This window comes from Engystomops pustulosus, unplaced genomic scaffold (assembly GCF_040894005.1).
Source record: "Engystomops pustulosus unplaced genomic scaffold, aEngPut4.maternal MAT_SCAFFOLD_233, whole genome shotgun sequence".
In the NCBI taxonomy this organism is placed as follows: domain Eukaryota; kingdom Metazoa; phylum Chordata; class Amphibia; order Anura; family Leptodactylidae; genus Engystomops; species Engystomops pustulosus.
In genome coordinates this window covers 35378-48124 of record NW_027285112.1, presented here as the reverse complement: position 1 = coordinate 48124, position 12747 = coordinate 35378, and the positions used below count along the sequence as shown (strand labels likewise).

Genomic DNA, 12747 nt, shown 5'->3' with positions numbered 1-12747 from the left:
CCTAAAGCTGTATGTAAATGACCTGTGAAATGTCCAATGAAGCATTAGCATATTCAAGCTGTCCACTCTATTCATGAGTGGGAGGCACAGCCACACCCCCAGTGCATGACTGACAGCCTGTATAATGATGTGAGGCTGTATAATGAAGTGCTTCCTGGTGCTGGTGGCCACGCCCCCTGCAGCCTGTGTGTGCATGTGTGTGTATATAAGAGAGATACAGCAGCTACAGGCAGCCATGTTACAGCAGAACATGTCAGATTCATGTGTAGCTGATGTCTGTGTCTCTCACCTGTATATTGGAGGATGCAGCATGTCAGCAGATGCAGCACACACTAGCCATGCTTTACTATACATTATACACAGACATGAGCAGGGGGAGGAGAGGGGAGGGGTAACAGGGGTGACATCACTGCCTCTGACCATGTGACCAGCCTCATTTACATGATAAAAAATAGATGATTTTATAATGATTAATGTATGAAATAACTAGATAAAGGCTGGGATGGATCCTTGTGAGCTGCTCCAACAGGTAGTAGTGACAGGACAAGTGACACAGACCTGATGACAGGTGTCCTTTAATTTTGCCATCTTCTGGCGCTAATCAATTTTTCATACTTTGGTGTATGGAGTTGTGGGTGGTGTCATTTTGTGTAACTTTTGATGACTTTTTCAATGCTAAAATTGTACTTGGCGCTATTTTCCGTTACAGGGTTAAATGCAGTATGCATTATATATTTTTTTTAACTTTTTTAATGTTTACTATTTTTTTAAACCCCCCACCACCAGGGTACTTTAACCCTTCCTACTCATTCATTACAATGTAATGCACGTTGTAATGTAAATTGCACGTTGTAAGGAATGGGTTAAAACGAGACACATGTTGCGCTTTGGTTGCATTTTAAAACGCATTACAACAGCTGAGGAGAGGTGATTACCCTAATTACATTACTATTTACATGTGTTAACGCTATGTTAACAAAATGCATGTGTTAACACATTGTTAATGCATGCGTTAACAATGCGTTATCGCATGCATTTTGTAAACGCAAACGTTAACAGTAATGTAATTAGGCAAATCACCTCATCTCAGCTGTTGTAATGCGTTTTAAAACGCAATGAAAACGCAACCAAAACGCGCCCTCAGGCCTTCGGAAGAGGATGTCACGGGGAGCGACAACCTTACTAGCGTTGGCTGCAATATGCAGCACAGACTTACAGCCCGTGAGCTCTCTCCATACACCCGACGCACACCATACTATTACGGCATGCGTCTATAAGGAGTTTATGTTCGCAAGGGAACAACTAAACTAAAGGTTGACATCTATAACCAAAGTTTGTGCCGTAATCAGTATTGTATAGCCTACAGGGTGGTGTGGTGATAATTTCATCATGCGAGCAGTGGTCGTTTTCCTTTGAGGGGTAAAAGAAAAACACACCTTTCTCCGCTGGGTGCCATCTCCCGCCACTGCCGGCTGCTCACTACTGCCGCCTCGTGTTGGATAAGGGAAGGGCACGTGACCAGAGCGTAATCTGACCCGAAGCTGCTGCTTTGCGTGCTCTACACCATCATGGCTGCCTCCATTGCTGTCGTAGAGCTCGGTTTCGTGCAGGAATGCGAACCCTGGCGGCTGCGTAGCCCTCAGTTCCCCAGTAAAATAGGAGGGCGGCCGGCCTGGCTGGGAGAAGTGGGGGTCCCGGGACCTGAAAGGATGCAGTGCGGAGTGTGTATGAAGCCTCTGGCTTTTCTCCTGCAGGTGTACGCGCCGTGTACCGGGAGCTTCCACCGCAGCATCTTCCTGTTCACATGCCGGGATCCCACGTGTCACCGGGTAGCGGAGAACCGCTGCTATAGAGGTACAGCCTTCTCCAGCCTCGCAGGGGGCAATGGTACCAGTCCGAAACTGGCCTTCTCCAGAGGCCGCATGGGCGACCGGTCACTTGTGTACAGACCATGCGATTTCTGGAACCAGTGCATGGGGCTGTCTAGTGTCCACTAGCTGGCACAGAGGAGCTGTAATGTCTTCTGTCAGCGGCACATCCTGGCACTACCTCCATACATATAGTTCAGTGATGGTGTAGGATCCATATGGCCATCAGGAGACTTTGAGGAGCCTTCCTGTTTGTCCACAAATGTCAGCTCTAATATAGTTTTTGTTGATCTCACATCTGATACACGGGGCACAGTTATTTAGGACTATAGATTGGTGGAGAGAGTTAAAGAATAGAATAAAACTTTATTCTATGAAATTAAATGTAAATTATTTTGTATGTTCGGTACAGCACCTTTCAAAGAAGAGCGTAACAGAACTGCAAAAATTGGGCTGGACATTCAGTTACCAATGACACAAGGTCAGGGATAAACTACAATTAATGGCGCTATGAAGTTATCCCCTATCTTGAGATTGGGAGGGTCGGACTCCTGGGACCCCCACGAATGCAGAAAACATCTAAGAGATTGCAGGAGAGGAAAACTCGTTCATAGAATGGGAGTGTCAGGAATTGCCGAGTACAGTGTTCAGCAATCTCAAGCACATCCATTGTTTGTGAATATGAGTTCTGAAGAAGATAGCAGATTGCAATTGATACTTGCTCAACCCTGCTGTCGTGATGGATTGGAGACCCAGCAGTCAGACCCTCACTGGCCCGCATGTTATTCCCTATCCTTTGGATAGGGAATAACTTCCTTAACGTGTGCAGCCCGTGTATAAGCGTTTTATGGTGGCACAATCCCACAGGCTGTACATGTTTCAGTGGAAGGGAGTTCCCTGCATTATATAGAAGTATAAAGCAGGGACGTTCTCAAACAGCCCTGTTGAACTGTAATAGTTAATATAGTTCTGACGTGACTGTTCAGGCAGCAGAGGGAACCTCTTTGCATTGTATTTCGTCCTCTGCTCTGTGTGCTGCCACCATACGTTTACACGGGCTGCACACGTTTGTGTGAAACAGCCCTGACTTGGTAAAACTCCTTTAAACTTATTGTTGACTATTTCAGACCAGTATCAGAAATCTATGAGCAATACCATTAATTTATTTTGGTGTTTCAAGATCAACCCTGCCTTATTTTCAGAGGCTCACTTTCTAGATTTCCTCTTTAAAATCTTCCATGATAAACCAGGGACTTACTTATATACCCAGGCAAGACTATGACTGTGGTAATCTTCTTATATTTGTTATCCATGGGCTCCTTCCTTCTAAAGTCAACCTTTAACATTATGCTAATGAGATCGAAGCCCTCCGTACTGCAGATTCACAGGTCGTTTAAATTCACTGTGTGCTGAAGTGAGATTACCATAGGAGGAGGGGGAGACTTTCTAAAAGCCTTTGAATTTGCACCACTGTGGTGCCCTGGGAACCTTAATTTAAAAAGTTGAACATAATTGTAAAAGTTGATTTTAGATGGAAGGAAGCCATGGATAACAAATATAAAAAGATTACCACAGTGACAGTGCCTGGATCTATGAGTAAGTGTCCCTGGGTTATCATAATGGAGTTTTATGGTAGATTTCTTTTGAAGGATGTTCCTTTTAAAGAATGTTCCTAATTCTAAAAAAATTTTTTTCTAGTTTTTAGAAACCAGTTGCCAAGGAAAAATGATACTTATTCATATGGCCCACCCCCGGACTCCCCACCACCCCATGGAGAACACGTTACAAGCTTCCAGCTGAAATGCGGTCTTCGGCTCTGTAGAGTTTGTGGTTGTCTGGGCCCCAAGTCCTGCTCAAGATGCCATAAAGCCAATTACTGTGACAGACTGCATCAGCTGATGGATTGGAAGTCACAGCATAAGGTGCTGTGTGGTCAAGAGTTCGGTAAGTTGCAACATATGGAATGTAAAGCATTCTTTTTTTTCCCCTTGCAATAAACCAATATAAATATTTATTTTTGAAGGAGAATTAATGTAGTCACTTCAAGAAGGTATCCCCTTGTATCTGCACATGTTACAGCAAATCTGCAGTGTTATACAGTAGCATTGTATTGATGGCAACAAAAAAACATCTGCAGCAAGTAATTGAATTGTTACTTATTGCTGCGGATAGCTGTATAGAAATCATTTTTTGGCAGAATCTCAAAGGAATCTGCATCAGAAACCAGCAGATATTGGCTTCTTTCTGATGCTTGTGAAATGGTAATGAGATTACTGCTGAGGTAAATCCCACAGCCGTTCCACGGTGTGTGTAGTTACAGTAAAAAATACCTGACTCCTCAACTTCCATAACTCTGAATCCTGGGGCATGACGTGATACATTTACAGTAAAGTTTTTTTTATCACCATTATGATACAATAAACAAGTTATAAAACATAACCTAATAACTATATATTTTAATAAATGTTAATTATGTAAAACAACAAGCAACAGTTTTTAACAAAACTATACTGAATAATTGTTTAGTGAGTCAGTGGGGCACAAGTATCATAGTTTTTAGGCTGCCACTTTTTCAAGTTTCCTGAAGTTGGCCTACTTCATCATTGCAATGTATGTCAAGTTTTCTCCCTTTGTGATACATGTGATAATTTGCCGGTTTAGTCTCTTTTGGGTCTTTTTGTGGTGTGGGACTTTTTAGTTCCAAATAGTAGTTTACCAAAAGTAGGTCTGGGAATAGCATGCTCTGTTTTGCAACTTTTAGACGCATGAATGGGACAATTCCAAGCCCAAAACTCTCACAAGTTGAACAAACATTTGGCCTACAAGGATAAATACGGCACCCTGCAATTTAAAATTTTTTTTTATGGCCGGGCTGGGGAGGGCTAGTTAAACATAATAAACATGGGGCCACATTTATCACTTTTGTGCGCCTAAGTGTAGTAGTTGCGCCTAAATTCGGGCGCACTGTTTTGCTAGAATTATCACAAGCTACAACCATCTGTGATAAGTATATTTTCTGCCTCTTATTAATCACTTCAGTTTAGGCGCAGTTTAGGCGCAGTTTAGGCGCAATGTTAGATTCGGACACTTACATGTGATCCTGCTACAAGCTCCTCTCTGCTTCTCCCACATCCCAGAATGAAGATAACACTCACAGCAGCACCCAGGTGTGTGACACCCAGCACCCAGTGACCTCCTCAGCAGTGGCTTCTCCAGGAGGGGATCCCCCAGTGCTGGTCTCCTGCTGCACCCCTGTAATTCTGCACAATATCCCCCTCAGACACTGTGCAGAATTACATGGGGGACACTTGTTTGTAGTATCTGCAAAATTCTGCAAACTTGTGCAAACTTCTCTTGCTCTTGCTGTGAGCTCAGGTTTTGCAGAATATTTTGTAAATAGAAAGTGATGAACTGTAAATAGTCTGCAGCTTCTGTCTGCAGAGTATCTAATTGTATCTATTACATGTTTCTAGTGTCTGGCTGAGCTTTGCTGCTAGAAATGAGCTCTTCTGCAAAGGGGCTCAGTGCTTTCTTCTCAGATAACGCCACCTTCGAGCTGGAGTGTTTTTGCGCCCGTTTTTGCGCCTAAATGCAAAAGTCGCCCGTGATGAATATCATTAGGCGCAGCAAAACATCTGGAATTGAACGATAGATGAGGGAAAGGTGGTTATTTTAGCTGCGCGGCTAATTTGACGTTTAATCGCAAAAATGGCGCAAAAACGGTGCGCCTAAACGAAAAGGCGCAAAAACAACAGAAAAAACAAGTGATAAATGTGGCCCATGGACTTGCCTCCTCCGGTGCTGCCGATGTCCCGCGCCACGGTCCCTTCGATCCTTAGGGTGCGGTCACACGCCGCGTTTACTGCATGCGTTTAAAACCGCATTGGGATAGCTGAAGAGTGATTTGCCTTATTAAACAGCTGTTAACACGTGCGTTTACAAAACGCAAATGTTAACACCAGTGTTAACAGTGTGTACGAACACATGCGTTAACAATGCGCTAACAGATGTGTTTTGTAAACGCAAGTGTTAACAGCTGTTTAATTAGGCAAATCACTCTTTAGCTATTCCAATGCGTTTTTAAACGACGTGTGACGTCACCCTTATAGATGATCTCAATTTGACTTAATTATTTTAAGGCTAGAGAACACTGACTTGGGTGGTGGCAATTCAGTAACCACACAGGCAACATCTCTAACAATTTCCAGATTTAGAGGAATTGCCACACGAACAGTCAGTTTTGATGAATGGTTCAAAGAAAGGGCCTTTGTCTGGAAAAGGCATGGTAAGCGTTTCAAATCATAATGATGCACAGTCCAGCACTCCTAGATAACGTGAAGCCTTAGCTTCTATACCTTTTTAATGTGTATTTCTGAATTTGGGATGTTAGAAAACAGTTTTTGCCTCATCTTCTAAATATAGTGTATAAGAATCCATCTACAAACATGAACTAAAAGGAAAAGCAAACTATAACATAATATGTATACAGAGAGAACATACACTAGACAATCCTGCCTTAATCCAGTTTTCCTGATCACGCTAGCAGTTCTGAGATAAGTGCAGATATCCCTTCTCATCTGATCTGTAGGGGAGGAGCTTCACTATAATGCATGTTAGATTCATCTCATCTTAAAGTATGAACTTGGAGAAAAAGCAAACTAAACTGTAAAGCAGGATACATAGAGAATATACATTGGACAATTGATTTATGCAGAGTAACGTGGCTACTGGGGCGTGGAGTAGCCGCGGCTTGTAGCCTCATGTCCGGCTACTCCACACCCCAGTAGCCGCATAAAAAAATTTACATATGACGGCATTAAACTTTTCTAAAAGATAGCCGGGACGTGAGGATTAGCCCAAAAAAATGGGCTATCCTCACGTCCCATTCATCCACCTATCACCCGATTTACCTTTATAGGTAGAATCGGGGTGGTAGGTTCCCTTTTAAGTTTGAATCATGACATTAACTGGACAGTGCTTGACCCCCGGCGTGACCCCTGGCTAATACTTAAAATGGCGGACAGTAGTCAAGATGTCGTCTGAAACCAGTGTGATCTCCTTAACAACATGAAAATCCATTATCGCTAATGCAGCTTCATTTCTTCTGTTTTGTAGTTGTTTGATATTTGAGGATAGGTTATTGCTGGACCATTTGGTTGGTCTTGGATAACTGTCTTCCTTTGAAAAATATTCTTGTCATCTTTATGTAGAGGTAAACACAACACAAAGAAGGCTAAAGCATTCTCTTCCATTTTTGGAAGTAGGTGTAAATGAACGAAGATGTCTTTCAGTAATCTATGTTTGCCTCTCTCTCTACAGATAACCAGCAAGTTGAAGTTGCAGATCATGGATTTTTGTTTCCAGAATATGAACTTGTTACAGAACCAGAGGAGTTGGATTCTGATGCCAGTCTGGATGCAGATTCCACAATGAGCCAGATGGATGTTGAGTCAATGACCTCAAATATGTCATCCAATCTTGGTAAAATTGATATTTCTTTGTTTTCAGTTGCAGAAGACATGATATATAATGCAATATTCTACCTAATGCAGCTCTTATATATGATAATTAGTTAAAATATGGACTTTTTCATAGAAATTTCACCTTTTGAAATGAAGTATAAAATAAACAAGTTGTCATGGACACAGGTTGCATGAAACTTTTTTACATTGTGGGATCGCAGTGTTTGCATCACTGAGCAGGACAACTTATGAAGGCAACAAATCACCTTATACACACACTATTGATTATATTGTGTAAGGGACTTTTTATGCGAAATTCACTAAAAATGGCCTAATGGTTCACTAAGAGGTTAAAGTGATGGCTTGGAAAACTTTGATTATTTTTAGATGGACTTGTGCAAAGCAAATATTCCTTTTTTTTCTTCTTCTTTTTATGAGTAATTATATTTGATATTATATTTATATGCCAATTTTGTATACTTAGAAAAGTCTTGGACATATAGATAAGATAGAGACTAAAATTTACAGTAGGTTTCTACTTTTAGAAAAAAATAACCACTGATCCTAGAGAATCCTCCATGGCTGTTTTGCTGGGTCTCTTTGTTGGTTGTATCTAACATCACATTTCTTTTAGAGTCCTCAATGGATGAGCTGAAATTAAGTGAAGATGAGTTGTCAGCTATGGCAAAGCATGAGAATGAAGAAGACAAAGCTTTTAGTAGGTTTAAGAAGAGGATTTCAATTGAACCTGAGCAGGTATTCTATAATTATTATAATATTTTTTCTTAAAGTTTAGTAGCAGCACCTTATCAATCAGAAACTGCTCTAACATCATGTTTCTCTCAATGGCTTCAAGAAGAAAAATTCAGTGTGGTAGCATCATCCAGAAATATTTACTTTGTGACTTTATACATGTATGCATGTTACCACAGAGATCTCAGCGCTGAGGTCAAGCTCTCCCTGCTTGAGGATGCCCCTCTGCTGTAATTGACTTCACTTTGTCAAGGGGCATAAACTATACTGGCTCTTTCCTCCTCTTCCGCCTTTTACTTGTAGTGGGTTATGAGTTTTATGTCATCTGACAGATTCCCTTTAAGTATGTTTTATTTTTGTTAGGGTATAGAATTTGTCTGAAGTGATTTTCTTATGTTATGTTATGTTTTACAAGGGTAAACTTGTCATCTTCCATTAGCCAGGGATATATTACCCACACACAGTATGTGTGACTTTATTGTAATGGTCTCCTGGTTGGGCAAAACAGAATATTGGGAAGGTGCTATGAGGCACATTTTTGGTATCACTTTACAAGTATCGTTAAAAGAAGTAATTGTTATTACTACAAACATCTATTTAGCTGTGTCAGAAGTTTTGCAGGAGAAAAACTGGTAAATGGTGGATTCAACCTATCCACCTATGCTGCTGGTTTCTGAAGAAAGCGAGAAAATTGGAGCAGCACTTGTGCAAGTCTTCAAAAGCGGCTGTTCCAGACCCATCAAAAATTCACCAGAAAAATACAGCAGTAGCAAAGCAGCACTCCTTAAAAAGGGATTTCTTTAATCCACTATAAAAAGAAAGCAAGGTTTCGCCCTCTCTATGGAGGCATTATCAAGCTTGATAATGCCTTCATAGAGAGGGTGAAATGTCGTTTTTTTTATTATGGTGGATTATAGAAATACATTTTAAAGAGTGCTGCTTCGCTTCTATATTTTCTAATGTTGGTTTCTTATACTTAAAACAAATGTGTTTTGTTTTGAATTTTCCTGTAGGTCTTGAGGTACTATAAAGATGGCGAACCTTTGTGGATTTCTATACAAAATGTCCCTTCAGAAAATGATATCCCTAAATGTGAATGTGGAGCCAAAAGGACCTTTGAATTCCAGGTAGGAAAGATGTGAAAATGTGTGTTTCTGGCCAGCATAAGACAATATCGTTGACTATTTCTATGGGACTGGGTCCATAAGTTTATCATTAAAGGTCTAAATGACCTCACTGAAACCCATCGGTCATTTTCACTAAAACTTTACTTTTATTACTAAAAATAAAGAGCTTGTAATCCGTGTAAAAATTCAGATGGATGCCATTGATTTTACCACTTCTAATAGAAAATGATTAGTAATGCACTGTAGGTAGCAGTTAAGCATTGCAGTTTTGTAGGCTTTTTTGTATTAAGATTCATCTGTTTTGTTTATGGCAGGTTATGCCACAGCTACTGAACCATCTGAAAGTGGATAGTCTTCAGGAGAGCATTGACTGGGGTGTCCTGGCAGTCTACACTTGTTCTGCAAATTGCAATGCAGAAACGCGTTACATTGAGGAGTTCCTATGGAAACAAGATGTGCCAGCCGACACCATGTAAAATGCACAGTACAGGTGGTCCCCTACTTAAGGACACCCGACTTACAGACAACCCCTAGTTAAAGACGGACCCCTCTGCCTACTATGACCTCTGGTGAAGTTCTCTGAATGCTCTACTATAGTCCCAGGATGTAAAGTGTCTGTAATGAAGCTTTGTTGATAATCCTTGGTCCCATTACAGCAAAAAATTCTGTCTGGAACTAGAATTATAAAATATACAGTTTCGACTTGCATACAAATTCAACTTAAGAACATACCTATGGACCCTATCTTGTACATAACCCAGGGACTGCCTGTACCTCCACTTTACAGGAAAGGTACCCAAAAGAACATGACAATATTGATTAAATTTGTTGAATGGTAGGACAAAGTTTTGGTTAAGTGCACAAAAAGTTTACAAGAGTGTGCCTTTATGGGAAAAGTCCTTATCTTCCACAGAGGCATAAGACGGTTGTAAAGAAGGTCGCCATATTTAACCATCAGTTTGAGGTAACCAACACAGTATATTGAAGTTAAATTATGAGTTAAACTACTGTGAGGGATTTTATAGCATGAGCTCTCCAAGACCCTGTTATACTTGGTTTAGTCATTGGTTCAATTGTGATGCCATTCAGAAAAGGAAAATTAAAGTCAAGATTATCTTTATCTCGGTTTTTCCCTGGCTTGGATCGTAATATATGGCTGACTGCAACCCAAAGTGTTTCCTGACTGCACTTTATTTTACAGAGTTATTTGTGTTATATTATCTTCTTGTTCCATTTTATAATTAGTAAATTATAAGAAATGTTACTTCATGGATTATCTCTTGGATAAGCAGAAGAAAAATATAAGAAACATTTTGCACCCATCTCCATTTGCAAATTTATTTTAACCCCTTAAGGACGCAGCCTGTTTGTAGGTTAAGGCTCGGTCCTTTTTTCAGAAATTTGACCAGTGTCTCTTCCTGTGGTAGTAACTTTTCAACGCTTTAAGATATCCTTGTGATTTTGAGATTGTTTTCTCGTGAGACATTGTAGTTTATGTTAGTAGTATCATTTCGGTGATCCGTTCCTTTTTGGGGGGGTAAAAATTCACAAATTTAGGAAAAATTTGAAAAAAATTACAATTTTCAAAGTTTCAAATGTTATACTTTTTAGACAAAATGTCACACCACAATTTTTTTGGGGTAGAAACCTTTTGCCATTGGTCTTCTTTTTATTTCCATTATTTGTTTTACGTTCCCATTTTTTTTACGGATGTGAGAAGGTTTCAAGTGTTAGTAGCAAATTCTCAGATTTTTTTAAAATGTAAAAATGTAAAATTTGTGGTGATCAATGCAGTTTGGAAGTGCTCTATAAAGGCTTTTGTACTATATACCCCCACAAGTAACACCATTTTATGAACCTAACATCTCAACCTATTCAAATCAGCATTTAGGAAGTCTGTTAACCCTTTTATTATTTTTCCAGAAGCAAACAAAAATGGATTTGAAATTCTGAAATTTCAATTTTTGATTACGATTTTTCTCATTTAGCCCTAAAATGGACACATTCATTAGAAATTTGAGGTAAATAAACATCCCAAAATTATTGCCCTGCTTCCTCCGAGTACGGCAATACCAGACATGTGGATGTCAAGTGCTCCTTTGTCGCACAGCGATGTCCAGAACAGAGTTCGTACTATTGCGTTTTTGGAAGGCCAATTTGGCTGCAAATGTTTTGTGGTGCCACAGTGTACTTGAAGAGCCCCTGAAGTAACAGTATAATAGAAAACCCCCAAAAATGTCACCATTTTGGAAACTAGACCCCTCAAAGAATTCATCTGGGGTTGTGGTGAGCATTTTAACTCCCAACACGCTGGTCAAAATCTAATGCAAAGTAAATGGTGCAGAGTAAAAAATGCGTTTTTATTGCAAAAATGTCAGTTTAGTGCCTAATATATTGCGCCCAACCCATGGCACTTTAGACAAACACCCCAAAAATCATTTTGCGGGTTGTCCCGAGTACAGCAATATCACACATGTGCCAATAATTGACAGGCTGGGCATACAGTAGGCCTGAGACGGAAAGGAGTGAAATTTAGCTTTTCCAGCTCCTTTTTCACACGTTTGGATTTGGAGTGCCATGTCATGTTGGCAGGGCCCGTGAGGTACCAGTGCAATAGAAACCCCCGATAATTTATACCATTTTGGAAACTAGACCCCTCAAAGAATTCATCTGGGGTTGTGGTGAGAATTTTTACCCCCAACATGCAGGTCAAAATTGAATGCAAAGTAAATGGTGCATAGTAAAAATTGCGTTTTTATTGCAAAAATGTCAGTTTAGTGCCTAATATATTGTGCCCAACCCATAGCAATTTAGACAAACACCCCAAAAATCATTCTGCGGGATGTCCCGAGTACGGCAATATCACACATGTGCCAATAATTGACAGGCTGGGCATACAGTAGGCCTGAGAAGGAAAGGAGTGAAATTTTGATTTTTCGCCTCCTTTTTCACACATTTGGATTCGGAGTGCCATGTGATGTTTGCAGGGTCCGTGAGGTACCAGTGCAATAGAAACCCCCGATAATTTATACCATTTTGGAAACTAGACCCCTCAAAGAATTCATCTGGGGTTGTGGTGAGAATTTTAACCCCCAACAAGCAGGTCAAAATTGAATGCACAGTAAATGGTACATAGTAAAAAATTGCGTTTTTATTGCAAAAATGTCAGTTTAGTGCCTAATATATTGCGCCCAACCCATGGCAATTTAGACAAACACCCCAAAAATCATTCTGCGGGTTGTCCCGAGTATGGCAATATCACACATGTGCCAATAATTGACAGGCTGGGCATACAGTAGGCCTGAGAAGGAAAGGAGTGAAATTTTGATTTTTCGCCTCCTTTTTCACACGTTTGGATACGGAGTGCCATGTGATGTTTGCAGGGTCCGTGAGGTACCAGTGCAATAGAAACCCCCGATAATTTATACCATTTTGGAAACTAGACCCCTCAAAGAATTCATCTGGGGTTGTGGTGAGAATTTTAACCCCCAACAAGCAGGTCAAAATTGAATGCAAAGTAAATGGTGCATAGTAAAA

The 12747-nt window shown here is 40.4% G+C and overlaps 1 protein-coding gene across 1 annotated transcript; it reads left to right on the top strand.

Annotated features, from left to right (window-relative positions):
• The first annotated feature begins 1471 nt into the window (after positions 1–1471).
• On the top strand, positions 1472–10532 carry LOC140109611 (programmed cell death protein 2-like). The gene is made up of 6 exons (XM_072132115.1): positions 1472–1854; positions 3567–3812; positions 7188–7349; positions 7965–8086; positions 9097–9210; positions 9525–10532. Exons 1-6 carry the CDS (start codon positions 1569–1571, stop codon positions 9684–9686), a joined length of 1092 nt encoding a protein of 363 aa, XP_071988216.1. The 5' UTR covers positions 1472–1568; the 3' UTR covers positions 9687–10532.
• The last annotated feature ends 2215 nt before the right edge of the window (positions 10533–12747 follow it).